This window comes from Zerene cesonia, chromosome 25 (genome assembly GCF_012273895.1).
Source record: "Zerene cesonia ecotype Mississippi chromosome 25, Zerene_cesonia_1.1, whole genome shotgun sequence".
NCBI classification, from domain to species: Eukaryota; Metazoa; Arthropoda; class Insecta; order Lepidoptera; family Pieridae; genus Zerene; species Zerene cesonia.
In genome coordinates, this window is record NC_052126.1 from 2300861 (window position 1) to 2321408 (window position 20548).

Sequence of the window (20548 nt, forward strand, 5' to 3'; positions counted from 1 at the left end):
AGATTCGAAATTCAAATGTAATATTTTTTTATAATTAAGTGTAACAGTATTTATGGCCAGACTAAGTATAAATAATAAAAGCGTTTAATATCTTTTGACGCTATTGCTATATTAACTTGATCAAATAGGTCGAAACTCGGGAAAACGCCCAAGCACGGTGAATTCATTCTCCTAATCTCGGAATAAATTGGTCAGAAATGTTGACATTTGATGTAATATAAACCTTCAAACATTTTTCTCTTTTAGTACCGAAAATTATAAAATAATGCAATAAATGGTCTACCTTCTCCCCGTTAGCAATTAGTAGCCGATCCCAAGCATTTATCTGAGTCGCTTGATTGATAAATGTCTTCTCTTGTTCCTCCAACTCAAGGGTCCATTTGTTTATGTTCTCTTCTAGTTGAGAGAACGTGATGGCGGATATAACTTGTGGGGGCGCTGTTACAGTGCTGGAATTAATTAAAACATCCTTTTAAAGACATGAATCTATACTAAAAAAGCCGAAGAATGCGCTAAGATTTTATGTCATAGCTGGCAACTGAGCTGGTGGTTCACCTGATGGTAAGCGATCACCACCGCCCATGAAAATTCGCAGAGATAGTGCGTCTACGATGCCTTTGCCCGCTTTTAAGAGGAAAAAGATAAGAAAAAGATTAACGCCTGGAAAGAAGGAATGGACTGGGCAGGATGAGGAAAAGGGCTAACTGGCCTCCGGCTCAGTAATTACTGGATCAATTTCAAAAATTCTTTAACTGTTATATATGTGTGTGATACCTGATTGCTAATGCTATATGTGTACCATGTTTATACACAAAATGAAAAAAAAAATCACTGTTGTCAATGTATGAATGAATTCAAAAATGTATAAATAAATTTGTTTGAACATGACATTTCTTTTCTTATGTTAATTGTATATTATAAAATAAATTATAGGTAATTTAAAAGTAAACACTTACGTGGTAGTGGTAGTGGTGGTAGCCAGAGATGGCATTGTCGAAGCTGTAGATTTGCCGAGAGCTGTTATGCCAGATGGAGTTGTTGTAGCTAAAATATGAAAATATTTAATTCATCTGGACGCAGATTCCAATATTTTTAACAACACAAAAAGCTTATGATTTAATACCTTTAATTCAAATGAGTAAGGTAAATTGAGAAATGCCTGTAAGTTTTCAAGAAATATATCTAAAAGTTTTACGGATCTTATAAATTCTATTTCTAATTTCTATTATTTAATGAAGATATTCACTTCATAATTTAATAAAAAAAAATCTTGTTTAGGCCCAATTTATTTTGTTAATATTAACATTGCAGATGTCATAATATGACAATAACAGATTATCTAATTACGATAGTTGTGCAAAGAATACAATTGCCATCAATTATAAATATTCAGAAAAATTCTTTAATTTTGAATGTAGAATTTTCTTAGCGGGGTTTTACTATTACGTATGTAATAAAAAAATATAAATGAATAAAAATGAAAAATAAAAAAAAAACAATAATAACTTACAAACAACAGACGTAGCCGCAGTACTAGGTTTCCCAAAACCAAGGGCAGTAGTTGCAGTACTAAATCCTATTCCTGAAGCACTAGTGCCCAAAGCTAGTCCTGTAGACGCACTAGTGCCTATATTGAGTCCTGTAGATGTCGTAGTACCTAGATTTAACCCTGAAGACGATGTAGTGCCTAAATTCAGACCGCTAGAAGTGCTTGTGCCTAAATTAAGACCCGTAGACGTATTTGTGCCTAAATTCAGACCGCTAGAAGTACTTGTGCCTAAATTCAGACCACTAGATGTACTTGTGCCTAAATTCAGACCACTAGATGTACTTGTGCCTAAATTCAGACCACCAGAGGTACTAGTTCCTAGTCCTGTTGAAGTGGCGCCTAGGTTTAGTCCTGTAGAGGTATTAGTACCTAAGTTGAGCCCCGTATTGCCTGAATTTGGCGCCGAGCTGGTGCCTAAAGTGAGACCAGTGGATGTGCCCCCAAAATTTATATTTGGGGCACCTTGGCCCAAACTTGGTGTTGCAGTTCCTAAAGCTGCAGTGGTAGTATTTGAACCTAAACTGGTGGATGCTTGACTCGTGAAACCGGTTTGTGCACTGAAACCGGTAGCTTGCGTCGTTTTAACGCCGAATGCAGGGGTTTGAGCTTGTGACGTCACTCCGAAACCAGTATTTTGCGTTTGCGGCTGTGACGTTAACCCGAAACTGGGTTGAGTTGTTTGTTGGGGTTGGGAAGTTAAACCAAAACCGGTATTCTGTGTGGTTTGCGGTTGCGAAGTCAAACCAAAACCGGTATTCTGTGTTGTTTGCGGCTGTGAAGTCATTCCAAACCCGGTATTTTGCGTTGCTTGAGCCTGGGATGTTAAACCGAAACCGGTATTCAGCGCAGTTTGGGGCTGTGAGGTCAACCCAAAACCGCTTTGTGAAGTCTGCGGTTGTGATGTCAAACCGAAACCGGTGTTTTGTTGTTGCTGGGTTTGTGCTGGCTGCTGTGTTAAGCCGAAACCGGTTTGGTTTTGTGTTGCTTGCGGTTTGCCGAAGAATGATACATTCGCTTGTGAACTAGGCTGGCTGGTGGTACCGAAGGCTGGCGCTGAAAGTAAATGGATTTTTTATGATAATAACTAGCTTTTGTCTGCGGCTTCTCACTTAAATTCGGAGTAATTTCATTGATGTCATTGTACACATAAACCTTCCTCTTGAATCCCTATCTATAAAAAAAACGAAAACAAAATCTACTGTGTAGTTTTAAAGATCTAAGCACATTTAGGGACAAGCATGGGAAACTACTGCTTTATACACTGTAGACTTACAAACTAAATAAATAAAAAAATACATCAATACTATTGTATTTTTTTTTCATATCAGACTTATTTTTATTTTATTAAACAATAATTTTAACAAGTATCAATAGAACCAACAGAGGGGTCACCGTGACGTCATAAAATAGTATATTCAGTAACAGTGTGGGAAGTAAATAATAGAGCGATATAGTTATGTAGTATTATGTAGAATAGAATTGTATAGCGCCATCTCTTTCCCACACTGGAATTAGTACTTATAAAAGACTAGCTGCGCCCCACGGTTTCACCCCCGTAAGTCTGCATCCCATAGGAATATCGGATATAAATAGTTCCCTATGTGTTTTTCCAGTTGTCAAGTTATCTATCTGGGTAGATTTTATGGTAATCGGTTCAGTAGTTTTTGCGTGAAAGAGTAACAAACATCCATACATACACACATACATCCATCCATTCTTACAAACTTTTGCGTTTATAATATTAGTAGGATACAATCTAAACGCCATTGCCCGATAAGAATTAATTAGTCTGCACTTTATACTCAGTACATACTTATGAAAATTATATAGTTTTATATCTGCACTAGCTGTAATCTGCGGCGGTTAAAAGTATCCTATGTGTTAATCCAGACTTTAGTACATCTCTGTACCAAATTTCATAGAGAACAATAAGCTGTTTACGTGAGACAGTAAGAAACATCCATACATCCATCCATGCTTGCAAACTTTGGCAATATTATTACACTTGAACAAAAAATAGCATTACTCTCTTACCAGTAGTAGTAGCCGCTGCGGTGCTACCACCGAAACTAAAACTACTTTTATTCCCGAAGGCATTCTGTCCGAAAGCTGAGCCAGTAGCAAAGTTAGGCGTGCCTTGAGTAGCTTGTGTTGTTGTTACCTGAAAATACGAAAAAATATTACATTAGTAGCTTGCCCCGGCTCTGCTCGGAGAGACTTCTTATAAGCAAGTTTTATTTTTGATTTACTATCTACATCTGAGCGAGTCAATTCTAACAAACCCAAATTCATTAAAACAAATTCAGCAGATCTTGAGTGCCGATGCATGCAGTAAACATAGCTTTCTTTTTCAATATAGATTAATAGATTAAGGCAAAATGCATTCACTTTGACAAATGTCAGTTTTTTTTTATTTTTTTATTTCACTTATTTCACTTATTTCACTTATTTTACTTATTTCACACTTAACATATTATGTTGCATCGAATTATATAATGAAAATTTTTTTTCGTATTAGTTTCTTAGTTTACAATGGATCATGCTTCCCTAGAATTTCAATTCACTTTTATCATGAAAAAAAAAAGAAATTCTTAATAAATGTGTACTAAAGCTAACTCACAGTTGGTTGTGGAGCAGAGAATCCCGAAGTTGGTGTGTTGAAACTGAACGTGGATGCTGTAGTTTTAGCGAAGCCAAAACCAGCACCAGTTGTGGCTGCTGGTGTACCAAACGATATTCCGCTGGATGCTGAAATTGGGTTTTTAACAATAACATTTATCTATTTATTTTCTCATCCCAAATGGTTAATGGTAATGTACAATTATTTATTTATTAAGAATATTACCTGAGAAATTTTGAACAGAAAAAAAATTGAGATTACCAATATTTTTTTATTTTCAAAATTTCTCATTTATAAAGCATTGCAAGCAAGCATGCTATTAAACTAAAAATTAAAAAAAAAAAGAAAATTACCTTGTGTAGTAGTGGCCGCAGCACCAAAAGCCGGAGTGCTTTGTGCTTGTGTGTTGGCACCGAAAGACAAATTTTGGGCTGCATTCTGTAAATTCATAATTACTTGTAACTAGAAGGCCTCTTGAGATTAAGAGATATCGAGAATGTAATGAATTTTAGAATATTTTCAACGAAATCACTACATAGTACGAAACAAAGTCGCTTTCTTTATCCATATCCATGTCCCTATGTATGCTTAAATCTTTAAAACTACATACATTTATATGTATAATAACATCCATAGATTATACACTTATATACTGGATAACATCTATTAAACTACTGCGTATTTAAAACTTGTAAAAATGTTTAAATACCTGATTGGCTGGTTGACCAAAAGCTGGGCTGCCTACGTTTTGATTGGGTGGTGACGAGAAACTGAAGTTTAAGGGTTTGCTACCACCAAATGCTGGTGTGCTTTGAGCTGGAGTAGAAACTGAAATGTACAATACATATTGTCTTTACTGAAATAATCTACTTTTATTATTTTTACCTATATTGTTAATTGGTAACATTCTTTTAAAATGATATTTATTAAGTCAAGAAGAAACAAGCACAGAATAGTTGACACTATTTCTGGAAACTGTCTAGAAACTCGCAAATATAACTGAATTAAATCATACTATTGGCCAAAATCTTTTTAGTGTTCTTTCAATAACCTTGTTTTTTTATTTATTATTTGTACATGTCTCTTTAAAACATTATGTGAATATATAACAATCTAGGAAAATAGAGGGTACATACACAAACCAGATGTAGTGGTTGTAGTCTTAGCACCGAAAGCAAAGCTTCCGAAAGCTGGTGTACTTGTTGCTGCACCCCCGAACAGACCACCCTTATTCTCTGAAATAGCAAATAAAATTATATTGCAATGACAATATTAAGATTATTCGATGTATTCCTTGTATGTAGTTATATGTTATGTGTATTTTATTGTGTTATTTCATTTTTGTTCATGTATTTAAACTTATTATAATTCTGTTTATATATATTTATATGTTAAATTATGTATTTATGTATGTATATAACATGTATATATTTTAATACCATGCTATCCTCAAATTATTTTCTTAATTGCCTTATTTTTGCTCACCCACTATTTTATATATTCTTTTTTCCTGTTACCTTATAGAGATGTCATATTAAGAGAGATATTATTATAGAGAGGGTTACCTGGTAGAGATCACTACCTAGCGATAAGGCCACATTTTGCTTACTAAATGTTATGTTCAGTTTTTTCTTTGTTTTATAAGCAATAAAGAATTTCATTTCATTTAAGATTCTGTGGTGATGTCACTAACCAATGTATGAAAGGATTACTATATTATTATATTTATTTATTTAACTCTTCAACAAGATTGTACATGGAAGGAAACTTAACAATAATAATAATTATTATTATTATAATAAAATTGCAGAAGACAGTGTATAATTTGTTTAGCGGCCTTATCACTTAGAAATTATCTATTCCAAGCAACCATGGTTGGTAAAAGGTAACAAACATACTAATAAACTATTGGCTATATTAATTAAATGAAGGGATCTAAGCACCCTTGATGTTTTGATGACCCTTGATGGCAATATCACCAATTCATAGATTTCTATATTAACTGTATGGATGTGTATCTGCCATTGCCATGGCGCCTTATTGAGACAAAGCTTTTATTATACTCAATATCAACATCAAAAGTTTATGTTATTTTATTCAAATAAAATAACATAAACTTTTGATGATTAATTGATGAGTTTTTAGCGAGCAGTTTATTGTTTGTACAAAAACAACAGGTTTGATTCTAAGTGTTTATAATCTGTTGGCAATCTTTCTTCGGTCATTGAAAGGATTATTATTTATAATGATTTATTATTCCTTTACCTGTAGGCGACTGAAACGCTTTGGTTGCATCTCCTCCTCCAAATAGCGAGCCTAGAATATGTAAATAGGAATATAAAATAAAACAGAAAATAAGAAAGAATAAATCATATAAGATATAAATTTGTAGGTTATACGAAAGACATTGAATAAGGCTACTTTAGTTAAAAATGTAGAAATAAAGGTGGTAGAAATATAATAATAAGAGAAAAAATAAGATTGAATTACAAAATTATAAAATAAATTACCTTGCGCTGGAGAAGTACCAAAACTGCCGCCCGCTGTAGTAGTCGGTTGGCCGAATGTGAAACTCATTTTATATCTTGAATTTTACAATTACCGCGTTAGAAACAGCTTTTCAATTACAATATACTTCTACTAATAAACAAATTACAAACAAATGAGTAAGTAATAACAGAACGCACAAAAATTACTGTCAACAACGCGCCGTTTTTTTGACTTTGAACGAGGGTTGAAGTTGACATTTGTATGTTTTGATGGTGACATTTGTCAAAACTAATAAGTATCATTTTTTATGATCCAGATACAAGTCTGTTAGAATTACAGCCACAGAGTACTTTGTCATCACTACATAGTATAAAACAAAGTCGCTTGCTTTGTCCAATTGTCCCTATGTATGATTAAATCATTAAAACTACGCAACAGATTTTGATGCGGTTTTTTTCATAGATAGATTGACTGATTGATTCAAGAGGAAGGTTTATATTTATAATAACACGTATTAAACTACTCCGAAATTAACGCATGCGAAGCCGCGGGCAAATATAGTTTTATATGAAATAATTATGGTGCTTCTATTCTTATTCCATTTTTTTATTTATTTATTTCCGTATTACATTACTTCTATCCATAATATATTAAGAGTGTTATGTTAAACTAAGTATAATTCATAAAAAAAAAACATTTTATTTTACTAAGGACACGATTTTACTAGATCCGATCAAAGAAAAAGAAATCAAATTATAGTGTAATAATCTATAAAATACTAGCTGTGCACTCCGACTTCACCCAGGTACGGAGTTTTTTTTTTGAAGTCAAAATTGTATATATATATATATATATAATATATATAATATCCATATCCGGGCGATTTATAAACACGACTTTTTTTATAATAATATGGTGTTTTAAATAGAATGTAGTGTCGTGTGTAGTGCAATCAATTATACATATAGTATTTTTTTTTACACACGTGACGTAAAATATGATGACATCATTATACTTGTATAATACACAATACGTATTTTTTTCTAAATAAGCTTATTAAACACTATATACAAGGTACTCGGTTACATAAAAATACAAATGTAAGTAAAGACTTGTTAGCTTAGCCACATTCAATATAACCTTGTATTTCATTTGATAAAAAAATCTAAATGTCAACAATCACGAAACTTTATCAATGTTCTATGTGATATGAATTTGTTTTAAATAACAATTATTAATAACAGCGAATATCAACTGCAACGTAATTACGTACACTACACACGCTACTATTTACTTATTTATTTAACTACGACTGTACTATACTGATGGCTAGTCTATATAATATCTATATATAGACTACTAGCTGCGCCCCGCGGTTTCACCCGAGTAAGTCTGTATCCCGTAGATATATCGGGATAAAAAATTGCCTATGTGTTATTCCAGATGTCGAGCTATCTATGTGCCAAATTTCATTGCAATCGGTTCAGTAGTTTTTGCGTGAAAGAGTAACAAATACATACACACATCCAGCCCCACAAACTTTCGCATTTATAATATTAGCAGGATACGTACATATATCACAGAAAACATAATACTATACCAGTATAGTAAATAGGTGCTTTTGAATAAATATGCACCAACGTAGGATGTCTAGTCACCTATCAACGGATGAAACGTTGGCCCAATTTAATTATAAGCTCTTCTGTCCGTTGAGTCGTATTGAGTGGTGGGATTGTTTTTATAAAGCCCTTTAGAATCTTCATAATACATAGATTAATAGTTAACATTTTCCCGTTACGAAAATAATTTTAAACAAATATTTAATATTAATTTTTGCCCGCGGTTAAACACGCTTAATATAAACTCTTTTTTTTCTATGTTGTTATACGTATAATATATAACCCTCATAGTAGGTCTGTGTCCCAACAGTGGGAACATATATGGCCTGACGGTGATACACATAAGCCTGTCTCTTGAATCACTTTATCTATTAAAAACTACATCAAAATCTGTTGCGTGATTTTTAAAAAGATCTAAGCATACAGACACACAGACGGCGGAAAGAAACTTTGTTATATACTATGTTGTGATGATGATAACTACTACTATTATATCTATCTAATACTATTCATTCCTACAGCATGGACACACGTGGACATCTCGGTTTCCTTACGTTGTTTACCTTCTCTGATTGGATTGGATCGGATAACAATACATCATAATGTATAATTCAAGTAGAAGAGAATGAACGTATATGCCTTATCAGATTCATGATGTAAGTCAAGAGAAGTCGAAGCTGGTTGCTACAATAACTGCCATATATAAACTACTAGCTCCGCCCCGCGGTTTCACCCGCGTAAGTCTGTATCCCGTAGGAATATCGGGATAATAAGTTGCCTATGTGTTATTCCAGTTATCGGTTAAGTAGTTTTTGCGTGAAAGAGTAACAAACATCCATATATACATACATTCATCCATACTTACAAACTTTCGCGTTTACAATATAAGTAGGATAATTAGAACACTAGATAAATATCGTTACCAGTAAATTTTTGTACGAGGAAATTGATTTCGAATTGTCTAAAAGTAGGTACTAATATAGAGAGGAAAGTTTTACATATAAGTTTGTAATGTTTTCACAAAAAAAAAAACACTGGACCGATTTCAAAAAGTGTTCAACCCTGAAAGCTGAAATTTGACGGAATGACATAGGTTATATATGAACCACGGGCCAAGCCGCTATTTAAAATCTATTTAAAAATTTTATACTTCCAAAACAATGGCATTATATAGTAGTATTCGTGTTTATTTTAATATCAACAATAACGAATACGCAACTGATAAGGTTATGGACATAAGGGTTATAAAACATCCATATCAATATTTACATAATTAAAGTGAAATAAGTTATTCAAGCGCTACCGAATTCAGTTTAAACACAATGAACGTTGTGGTTACAGGTGCTGCCGGCTTCATCGGCTCTCGAGTCGCCGATGTCTTATTAAAAGACGATTCACCAATCAAAGTATCAAAATTGGTGTTAGTAGATAGTTTACCCCCACCAGAGAGGAATGATAAACGTGTGACCTGCCTTGCACTTGATCTAACTGAACCAAGCGCTATAGATAAAGTGATTACTGCTGATACAAATATCGTGTTCCATTTAGCCGCTGTTGTTAGTGGACACGCTGAAGCAGATTTTGACTATGGATTGAAGGTTAACTTCGATGCTACACGGGCGCTGGTAGAAAGAGCACGTCATGTATCTTCATCTATACGTTTTGTGTTTTCAAGCACTTGTGGAGCGTTTGGTGGGGACCTTCCTCCCGTAGTCACTGATGGAACGGCGACTACTCCACAATCAACATATGGGATAGCCAAAGCTATGTGTGAATTGCTACTGAATGATTACGGTCGTAAAGGATTCGTGGATACTCGCGTTGTGAGATTGCCCACGGTGAGTGTACGAGCGGGTACAGCTAACAGGGCTGTAACAAGTTTTGCAAGTGGTATCATTCGTGAACCTCTGAACGGCGAAGAAGCGGTATGCCCTGTGGACGAAGACTTGAAACTCTGGTTATCCAGCCCGTACACAGTTGTTAGGAATATTGTACACGCAGCGACGATATCTCAAGATGTTTTGGGGCCATGGAGGGTGATTAATTTACCGGGAATCTGTGTTTCTGTACGTGAAATGATACAAGCGTTGCGTGAGGTCGCCGGTAACAAGATAGCTCAGTTGGTGCGTTTTGAACGTGACGAGCTAATTTCGCGTCTTGTTAGCAGTTTTCCAAGTTTGTTTGATAATACTCGGGGATTGAAGTTAGGTTTCTCCGTCGATGAGAATTACGCAGACATCGTACGCTTATACATTCAGAATGATTTAAAATTTAATAAATCTATGTAAACGTGACGTTAGCCTTCATCATTGTATGGATTAATACACGTTAAATTATGTGAGAGTTGAAGTATATGAGAAATTTTTCAACGCTTTAAAACTAAAAATTAAATTAAAGTAAATGATTAAAGTTCTGGTTCCATTTTGTTTATTGTATCCTAGGCATATTATGGCAAAGTGAAATTTATATGAAAGTTTCATATTGCATAAATAATTAAAAAGAATGGCGAAAAATACTTATACCTATAAATACCTACGCAGCTTAGATATTATGCTGTTATTACACATCATTACATATACACATATTTTTATAATTTTAAACAAAGACATAGTTTATATATCATAGCAAAAATAAACTTTCTGTTTTTATTTTTTTTTTAATAAGTCTCTCGTGAATATTAATTCACTTTACAACAGCGTATACCACCTTTTTATTTTAAACAAACAAAGTATATTTTTCTGTTTCTATATTTGAATAACTGAAGTTTTGGATAGTAAACATCTTTCTTTAAGGTAATAAAAAATAACGATCGTAATTTGTGTGTCTGTTTTGAAGCTTTGTATGGAAACAAATAGAGTTGGTTTATTTTATTATCGCAGAAAAACTGGCGCTTTGCCAGCTACGGAGGTGAGTGAGAATCATAGCAGTGACTGTTGCATGTTAACGAGGTGTAAACTGTGAAAAACTTTGAAAAATACTTTTTCCTACTACCTAGTATTATCACAGATAACATAATACTGTAATGTTATCTGTGCCACTACATACACCGTTGAAGAAAGCGGCATTTGAATAAGCTGTGTGTGGGACAATTTTATAATTTTTGTGCTGATAGAACTAAAGTCTTCTGCTTGATATCAATTATCAGTTATTAATAAGTAAACTCATTACGTTTCGTAATTTTAGTGACGATTTATAGAGCTTGTTATGTAATTTTGCAACATTATGTATATTTTGTTTTAATATGTGTACAAATTGAGAATACAATATATTTGTTTTTTTATTGTCTGAATTGATTAATTATTATAACTACTATGATAACATACTTTAAATCCTTTTTTATGCTTTGTTTTTGCCTTTATAATCATTCTAATGTTTGTTACAATACTACATGACCGCTGAATTCATTAATAAAATTTAACATTACGCAGATTCAATTTCGTAAGAAAATATAGGCAACTTTTTGAGAGTAATTTACTTATTATAGAAACTATATAGAAATGGGTATAGGAGTCTTCTCACGGTGAAATACTAGCAGTTGCAGCTCCGGGATATAGCGGTTGGCGCGGTGGCTCTAGTTGCCAGATCGCAAAAGATAGTCGTTTCATAGTACAAGATAAATTTTGTATGTTTATCTTGTTGTTAAATAGCAAAGTCATGAAACTGAATATACTAACTACTAGGAACAAATAATATTAAGTCAATTTTACCTATATGTTGAAAGAAAACTATATATATGGCTTGATCAAAGGGCGTTATTAGAACTTTCGGATGTACCCTCAATGCGAACTACGGATGGCGCTAAGTACAATTGGATAAGGTCGGGGCGGAAAGGCGCTTCCATTAAATAAAAAATAATACAACATTTTAATCAAAGAACAATTCTCAAACAACATTATATCTAGGTCTTGGAACGAACGGAACGGGATTCGCGTCGGGTGACAGAAGCAATCTGACATTGACGTTTGCGCGCCGCCATCTATTCCACATGACGTAATGGTCCTTCCAAAGCAAATAGACCGTGACAGAGTAACCACAGAGTACGATAGCCATGAAGAAATCCATGGCGGTCTCCGTGATCCGATGAGATATGCCTGTAACAAAATGTAGGTGGACTATTTTAATACGTTAAATCTGTCCATCATTTACTTACTGGATTATACGGGTACCTTGGCAAAAAATTAATTGCCTATCAGTTACTTACTCAAAGTGATAAAAAAATAAATTTAAACCTATTTTTATCATTTCATAATATTTGATATTTATTGAAATAGTTAATAATTACAAAGTGAAAATAATAAGAAGAAAATCATATGCTCTAGGCCCACCGGGAATTTTTCATTGTGACAAATTCGTCCATATAGGTGAAAATAAAATGACCGAATCCCTACTAAAAAATAAAAATAAAAGATAGCAACACACCTTCGTCTTTTCTAGCAGCATCGAGCTTACCAAATTTATTTCCCTCCATAACAAAATACTGTGTACCAACGATGCATACGGCAAGCAACCCGGCCGTTACAGTAGATAGAAGCCAGAATATAAGACAATCCGACTGAAAACACAATATATTATCGTTAATAGAGTTAAATACAATATACTATGATTATGCAATATATAACATCGTAATATTAAGGGTAATTTAAAAATGATTAAATGTATTTATTTTCTTTTAATTTATATTATTTTATTTTTTAATTATTTGAAATGCATTGTTGAAACGGTTTGTAGTTGGTAGGTCTACTGTTATTTATTCATCATATACTAAATCTTAAAAAAAATAGTTCCTGCATCCCACGTGGATTTTTAGTTCATGAACAGTAAAAAATTCAACACAAAAACCCCACAATCCAGACAATGCTCTGCAAGATTGATTTAATAAACAATTTCTCATTAAGGTCGCTTCCATTCCAAAGAGGTTTACTAAGACAAATTACGGTCTTACGAAATACTGGAATAATTTCGTTTTCGAGGCGAGAGTGCGGAACCTTAAGTAATTCAATATGTGACAAGACGGAAATCCAATATGAGCGTCGTGTCATGTCAAACCGGGCGCCATCTTGTGACAGCGCCATCTTACGGTCAAACATTGATATATCGTCGACTGAGTAATGACTTGTCATTTGTTAAACTTATTAATAATGATCCGCCATTAGACCCGAGTTCCTTTGGTCCATGTACAATAACTACATAATTTTAATTTAAATTAAATTATTATTATTATTCTCACCATTCTCAACTCATATATATACCCACCCTACGACCTATAACTATAGCTTTAAAAGTTTTTCTATAAAATCAACAGCACTATATTTGCATAATTTGCTTACAATATACTTATAAAAAGTTACATGAACCTATGATTGAGAGTTTATTGATGAACCACATTGGCAAAAAGTCAATTAATATATAACTCTATACAAAATACAGGTAAACTTTATGGCTATGAAATTTTACGTTGTTGATATTAAATCTAGAAGGGGGTGAAATAGGGGATTGAAATGTGTAATATGCTAAACTCTATAGGACATAAATTGCTTTGTGTGTGCGAACCTGAAGTAGCCCTGTGCTGACTACATGTATATAAAAATGTACATGTAGACGACTAACTTCTTATTTTATTTTATTGGTTTCCAAACAACTTATACACTAATATAAGAGCAGCAGTAATAATGTACATCAAATATTGTTCCATGGATACACAAATAACTATCTAGTGCGCAAGATTAACTAAACGAAAAAATTCCATCTAAACAGAAAAAAAAAAGATTACGACAAAAACATAAAGAAACTAAATTATCAGAAAATAATGCGGCTTAGGTGCTACGCAGAGCAGCAAGGACTAAGCGACGAAAACTGTGTGAGTAATTTTTCAACAAGATTCACGCACCTAGTTAACAATTCAATAAATTACTACAAGATCTTTCTAATCTTTTCGACATCAAAAGAATTAAATAGGATAGGGGCTGTTAACTTCTCTCTCAATGGAAAAGTATATATTTGGATCCAATCAGCATTATTCACTTTCTTTATCGCGCCACTATTGAAACACTACAAGCATTATTTGCTCCCTGTATCGTCAAAGACGCGTTTCATTTGGAAAATTTACATACAAATGCCAAATGGGTACGTTCCTACAACCAATTTCACCTCAGCTTCAAATTTACTATTTATACTGACATTTTATACAGAATGTAGTACTTAAGGATAAGCAACGAAGGAGAAGACAAAAGATTTCTATTTATGCGGCAATTTGCCTTTTTCTACCTCATTTATTTTCGGCGTAAACTGTAGTTTTATGTAGTATGTAGACAAACCCGCGTATATAGAAATATAGATTGGTAGTTATTGGAGTCGAATTTACATCCTATCGTTCATTTTAAATGCAATAAAAAATACATAAGTATACAAATTAACTCGTCTAGTTGGCAAGAAGCTAGCTAATCGAATATCGAAAAACAACATTAAAACCATTTTGACAAGAAAATTGGCGCCAACATTACCAGTCGGCATTCGTTTTTTAAATCACATGAAGCAGATGCCTACTGAATAGGCTGAGGCATTGACGCGTAAACTGCCGGAGTCAATATGCTCTCGTGAAGTGAAGACATAATAATATAAGGGGCGGTGAGACATGAACGAGGCAATTGGAATCATTTCGTCCTTGACAGTTGAATTTTTTAATAAATAATTACAATGATACATTATTACTTATGTAATACTAAACTTCTATTGGTTTAAGATGAGCCACTCCATATTAACTAGAACAATTATAATTGCAGGCTATTTAATAGTTAAACAGATGAACAGTCAACATTTGAAATAAACAAATATGGGGTACGTCTAAAATTGATTTACGCATATGTAATATGTGTTCAAGACGATATATTTTAAGTGACATGGGCCGAGCAATAAACAAACCGTACCGACGCAAATGGCCTTTTAAAAGCCGTCGACCGATTGGAATCGTTCAGAAAAAATTGTAACAAAAAAAAAAATAGGAAAATAAAATTGGCGTGCGGGCAAAAATGTGAAGACGAATCACCTTCGGTCCGCCGGTCGCAAATGGTACGCGAAGCGAAATGGACCGGGCATTACGGTAGCGATGATTTTAGCCTTAGCCATTCTTTACTTATTTGCGTTCTAAAAAAAGCAACTTCGAAATTGGAATAACAACTTGGAAGTGCAATTAAATGAATTTGAAATGTGGGATTGTCTACGAACATTGATAACATAAATGTTTATTGTCTACATTTGAATAATAGACTTTGAATATAAAACAAAATAAGGTCTCTTTGAAATAATTATATACATTTACATGTAAAATCTTAAATCCATGTCTAAAAGACTACAATTTTCATTATAAATGAAGAAAGAAATTAAAATACTCCCACATAGTAAGACGAAAAATTTGAAATGCGTTCTAGAAATATACGTTCAAAACTCTGGTCACAACACGGGCAAAATGAGTCACCTGTAAATGGCTTCTATTTCGCGGATTGCCGAACCACAGTCGTAGCGCTTGCAGTACGGTGTAACGAGGCGTCCGTATCGCGGGGTAGCTGGAATGGACGAAAAATATATGTATGGGATATCGGGTTTATGGAAATATAGTAAAACTAAATTAAACGTACATTCGCCTTGAGCATACTGTGCTTTAAGCGCTTAAATCCACTGCTAAATCAAAAAGGTGGAATTTGTATCAAATTCAAAATATGTACATATTAATTTTCTTCACAAAAAAGTATTGTAATGGGTACAGTCTTAGTAAGCAAAGACGCGTTTGTGTCACGAGGTTCCCCTCATTCTTAACTCTATGTAGAAATAAAGTAACGTCTATACTAAACAACGCACACAAAAACATACAAAAATCCTTTAAAATCTGTAAATATTTGTGTATAGACTATAGATGTGTCGGTTTGTGTTTCAAATATGGAACGAAATATGTTTATTTGGAGATGTTTTTTTACTTAATGCAAAGGTTTCTTAGCCTAAGAGGTAAATAGAAGTCCGTGTATTAAACTTAACGCGTGCAGTCATTGCGGTTTATGAGGTATACATTGTGTATTTGTTTTATAAGAAATAAATATTATTTTAACATTTAAATTTTAAACGATGTATATATTTAGTGTCATAGGTTTGAAATTAACCTATATTCTGTCAGAAATCTAGTAATCGTAAAAAATATTAAATAAAAAAAAAACAATACCTAATTAATCAACTCATACATATAAAAAAAGTAATAATAAAAATAAAACAGATTTCCCGCCAGCCAGTTCGGATACTCGTACGTGCACAATGCACGTTCTTGTACTCGTAATCCACTCGATTCGATTGTTCGTAATTAGTCGATGTGATTTATCTAGCTCACCGAGATATCGGATCCAGTGAGCTTCGATTTTTAACTAACATTTTCTTTGTTCCATTATTGTGAAATTGTGCTCGCTGTCTGCTTTGTTTTTTGTTGGGATGTGATTCATCCGTAATGATGTTAGTATTTAATTAAGCGTTAGTATATTAGTTATTAACGAAATATAGACTTATCCGAGTAAAAATATTTGCTTCTTTTCTATAAAGAAGATATTTCTAGATTCGTCGATATTTGCATTATTATTTTTAAATCGCAGCCGTTCGGTTTTAAATTGGATCTACATAAGTATGTACTTATTACTCTATTTTTCTTACATTTAAATTAATAACAAGCATTATTAGAGTCGGTGTAAAACAGACTAGAGCAGACATAATGCTAATGCATGTGTAAAAAAATTATGGTGTCCCATCTGTGAATAAAGTAAATATAATAAAGTATAAAATGAAATTAAAGACTTTTAAACGGTAAACACGGGGAGACGTCGGAGTAATAATATAATGAATAAATCGCGTTTAAAATCCGTTTAAAAGCCTTTAATTTCTAAATATATAATACTCGCGTAAAATCAAACGCAAGAAAATACTAAGCATAAAATGCATTAAAACTGGTCATAATCTAATCTAGATTGCGCAAGTGACCATAAGAAAAACGAATCCTTAAATTGCTACGTTTAATAATAATGGATTACATAATAAAAAAACTGTTCCACTAAAAATAACAATCATCGACTGCGTGTTCAACTAATTAAGAACATTCTAGAAACAGTAGAAATACCTGAATCCGCACAGCTCGCAATGATTCCTGCCCACTTGATTCAACCAGCGCTCCAAACAAGACAAATGTACGTTCGCCAGCGAACCCTTGCAGTTGCAGGGTGATATTAACCTATATACGAGATGGGATCAACAATTGGATATTGTTCATACAATGTATCCTTTTTAGTTATGGAATTCATAGTGCATTCGAGAGTTAAATTTTTAAAGTATGTGAGAAATATTTACAATCTTATGGTCTCTCCTGGTTTAAATGATAGTCAGGTCAGTTTTCTACTTGAAATCAAATTATTTTGTATGAAAATATTTTTTAGACTGAATATCCTCCATTTATCACAGAAAATTAAAGAAGGTATAGATATAAAGCTAGCTATTATTTTTGTATTTTAGTACGTTTGTAACGTTTTTACGCAAAAACAACTGGATCGATTTCAAAAATTTTTTCACCATTAGAAATCTGCAATTTCATTGAGTGACATAAGCTATATATGTATGATAGACGAAGCCGGGGCGAACAGTTAGTATTATATATAGTGGCCAGTCTATTACACAAATTTGTGGTGCAACCCGTCGTTTCTATCACATTAAATTGATATTCAATGGAAATCGAAGTTATATATAGAAATTTTAAATAATATAGGAAAATATCTTATTATCAGAACTCACTTAGTATTTTTAAATGTAAATACTTTTATAATTAAAAAATACGAATTTAAATATATTTAACAGGTAAAATTATTACGAAATTGCATTCTCGATCCGTCGAAAATTCGGCTATTACGTTAAATGGACTGTCACTATTTAATTTGTTGAAACTTGAAATAAGCAGAAAATTTAAATGCTTCGAAATTTCACGTAAACAGAGCTTTAAAACTTTTGGGAGCCAATTTATATCAAACATTATTGTCCAACTTTCTAACCTCTCACGTCCCCTTGTCATGCAAATCCTACAAACATTTGATCCAATACTGGAGAGGGAGTCCCTAGGCGCCACTCCAAACTCAGACCTATCGGAAATACTTCCTGAGGTCTTCTTTCTCTCTGCCTTCGATTGTTTGTCCACCGGAGGATTCACAGCGACTTCATTCGGAACTTTACCAGTGCAACTCGCATTCGGTATATTTAAAATCAGATCATTCGTTATTGTGTTTATAGCTGTTTGGACATTTTGAATGTTCGTTCTTTCCGGCGCATCACTTTGCCCGGCTTTATGCAGCTTGAAACAAGACGCCATAAATCTTTTTAACTCGATAAGCGTAGCCGAATTGTCCTCTTTTTCCATTTTATCTAGAATTGGTATGTGCAGTTCTTTGAAATTTATGTCCGGGATTGCTTTGTTCGGTCCGAAACTCAGGGAAGTTAGTTTGAGTGCGTTAGCGACATCTTTAGTTGTTATTGCATTTCGGATGCAGTGTTCTGATTTAGAAATACCTAAGTTGGTGAGATATAGTTTTGAATCATGTGTTGGTGCTGGTGACGGTGGTGAAATGGACCCTGGTAGTATAACTTTCCTTGAAGGCCCTGCATCATTAGCTTGCTGAGTGACCGGTTTTTCTAATATGTGTTTGTTAGATTCCACACTGTTTTCTGTGTCTACCGCATCAGGTAATGACTGTTCCTCGTCATCCATGTACACTTGTGTTACATTTGTTAATTTTTTTAAAGATTTTTATTAAAATACAATTCTTAAATATTAAAATAAACCTTGTATGAATGTTTCAATATTGACAATTTCAATTCTGGGTGACGTTTAAGAGTAAATAACCGTCAGGTTGCACCCTAGGTCGTTTGAGGTGGCATTAATTTTTATAATAAAAGTAATATCGAAGTCACAATAACATTTATGGGAGGAATGTATATGTATATATTTATTTACAAAAAATGAACGAACGGAAGTAGGATATAGAAGTTGTAGTAATAATATAAAAGTATGCAGAATATTTTTATCGAAACTTAGAAAATAAATTTATGTTATATTCTACTACTGCAAATTTCAGACCTTAACTGGTTATTTTATGTCATATGTTTAATAAGGCATACTATATATGTACATCATTGAATTCAACTAGTGAATGCAACATTCATTAAGTTTTAAGTAATTACCAGTACCATTAGCTTATTTTTAACTAGCTTTCCGACCGCGGCTTTGCTTGCGTAGTCGCAGGAAAGATAGGCCCGGGGTTTTCCTCGCATGTTTCCGTTCCCGTGGGATTTCCGAGATAAAAACTTTCCTTTGTCCGTCTCCTGGTTCTAAGCTACCTCTGCACATATTTTCAACCAAATCGGTTAACGCGTTCTTGAGTTATAAATAGTGTAAATAACACCACTTTCTTTTACATATATAACTAAGCCTCTAAAACATATCAATATATCTACAGATAACATTTTCGGTTCATAAAGTACACAGCATTCATTTAACAGTGAAATGTACAAGCACTTAATGTATGGTTTCAAGAGTTCACCGCAATCGCTTGCGGAACTGACTGCGGTGTCTGTACAGACAACAAATAAGTGTATCTAAGATAATTGTGGATTTTATCTGTAATAGAGGAAATTTGGTAAAATAATAATGTAGGAGTCGAGCACGCTTCAGGACGCATTGGGCCAGCTGGGAAGGTACTTAAGAAGATGGACGTCAGTAAGAATAATGTGTTTATTGTGCAAGTAAAACTCCTAGTGTACTAATAGTTGGAAGATATTCTATCGGAATTTTACTATAACTATCCGGGCGGAGTAGTTAGTCACCACCGGTGGTTAATTACTCATCTATTCTTTCAATTTGTCTACATTTTCCTTGCTAGCCTTTTAATCGTAGGTACAGGAAACATTGTATTCAACTTTTTTTTAATTGCCAATTACAAAGCTATTGACTAACTTCTCAAATGCGCCATTAACAAATAGGTCGGAACAACTGGAATAAATTTCAAAGCAACATTGTAAATCAGACAAAAAATAACGTCAGACCAGCAGATAAACGCTTGTAGCAATAAAATTTAATTCAACCGTAAAACCACTGTAGTTTTTACGGGGAGTAATGAGAAGTAATTACCGGCAGTTAAAAACATTGTAGCTAGCAGTACCGTGTACAAATGTCATAAACTGTGATCATTTTTGTTAGACGAGTTTGTG

At 33.4% G+C, this 20548-nt stretch overlaps 3 protein-coding genes across 5 annotated transcripts in view; 1 reads left to right on the forward strand and 2 right to left on the reverse strand.

The window, feature by feature from the left end:
• LOC119836738 (nuclear pore glycoprotein p62-like) overlaps positions 1-6892 on the reverse strand; it is a 9798-nt gene extending 2906 nt beyond the window's left edge. The window contains exons 1-10 of one of the 3 annotated variants that reach the window (XM_038362183.1): positions 6680-6892; positions 6435-6485; positions 5306-5404; positions 4879-4985; positions 4523-4607; positions 4170-4297; positions 3584-3710; positions 1511-2602; positions 957-1044; positions 284-449 (exon numbers count right to left, since the gene is read on the reverse strand). In XM_038362183.1, coding sequence (XP_038218111.1) covers positions 284-449; positions 957-1044; positions 1511-2602; positions 3584-3710; positions 4170-4297; positions 4523-4607; positions 4879-4985; positions 5306-5404; positions 6435-6485; positions 6680-6746 — 2010 coding nt within the window. In that variant the 5' untranslated portion in view covers positions 6747-6892. Of the gene's footprint in view, positions 1-283; positions 450-956; positions 1045-1510; positions 2603-3583; positions 3711-4169; positions 4298-4522; positions 4608-4878; positions 4998-5305; positions 5405-6434; positions 6486-6679 lie in introns of all 3 variants that reach the window. The other 2 variants (XM_038362182.1, XM_038362184.1) reach the window with 2 other exon arrangements.
• A 2708-nt stretch (positions 6893-9600) lies between these two features.
• Positions 9601-10606, forward strand: LOC119836761 (D-erythronate dehydrogenase-like). The gene has a single exon (XM_038362214.1). The coding sequence runs from the start codon at positions 9601-9603 to the stop codon at positions 10564-10566; it is 966 nt and encodes a 321-aa protein (XP_038218142.1). The 3' UTR covers positions 10567-10606.
• A 1549-nt stretch (positions 10607-12155) lies between these two features.
• Positions 12156-19049, reverse strand: LOC119836582. Its single transcript, XM_038361964.1, has 5 exons — positions 18340-19049; positions 17421-17531; positions 15750-15837; positions 12698-12830; positions 12156-12369 (listed from the first exon to the last, which is right to left on the reverse strand). Exons 1-5 carry the CDS (start codon positions 19047-19049, stop codon positions 12161-12163), a joined length of 1251 nt encoding a protein of 416 aa, XP_038217892.1. The 3' UTR covers positions 12156-12160.
• Positions 19050-20548: the final 1499 nt, after the last annotated feature.

Coding starts and splice junctions, on each gene's coding strand:
- LOC119836761 (XM_038362214.1), top strand. CDS start 9,601: ATGAACGTTGTGGTTACAGGTGCTGCCGGCTTCATCGGCTCTCGAGTC.
- LOC119836582 (XM_038361964.1), bottom strand. CDS start 19,049: ATGGATGACGAGGAACAGTCATTACCTGATGCGGTAGACACAGAAAAC. Junction 17,532..18,339: donor ATGACAAGGGGACGTGAGAG/GTTAGAAAGTTG, acceptor TCTCGTATATAG/GTTAATATCACCCTGCAACT. Junction 12,370..12,697: donor TGCTGCTAGAAAAGACGAAG/GTGTGTTGCTAT, acceptor ATTTTGTTACAG/GCATATCTCATCGGATCACG.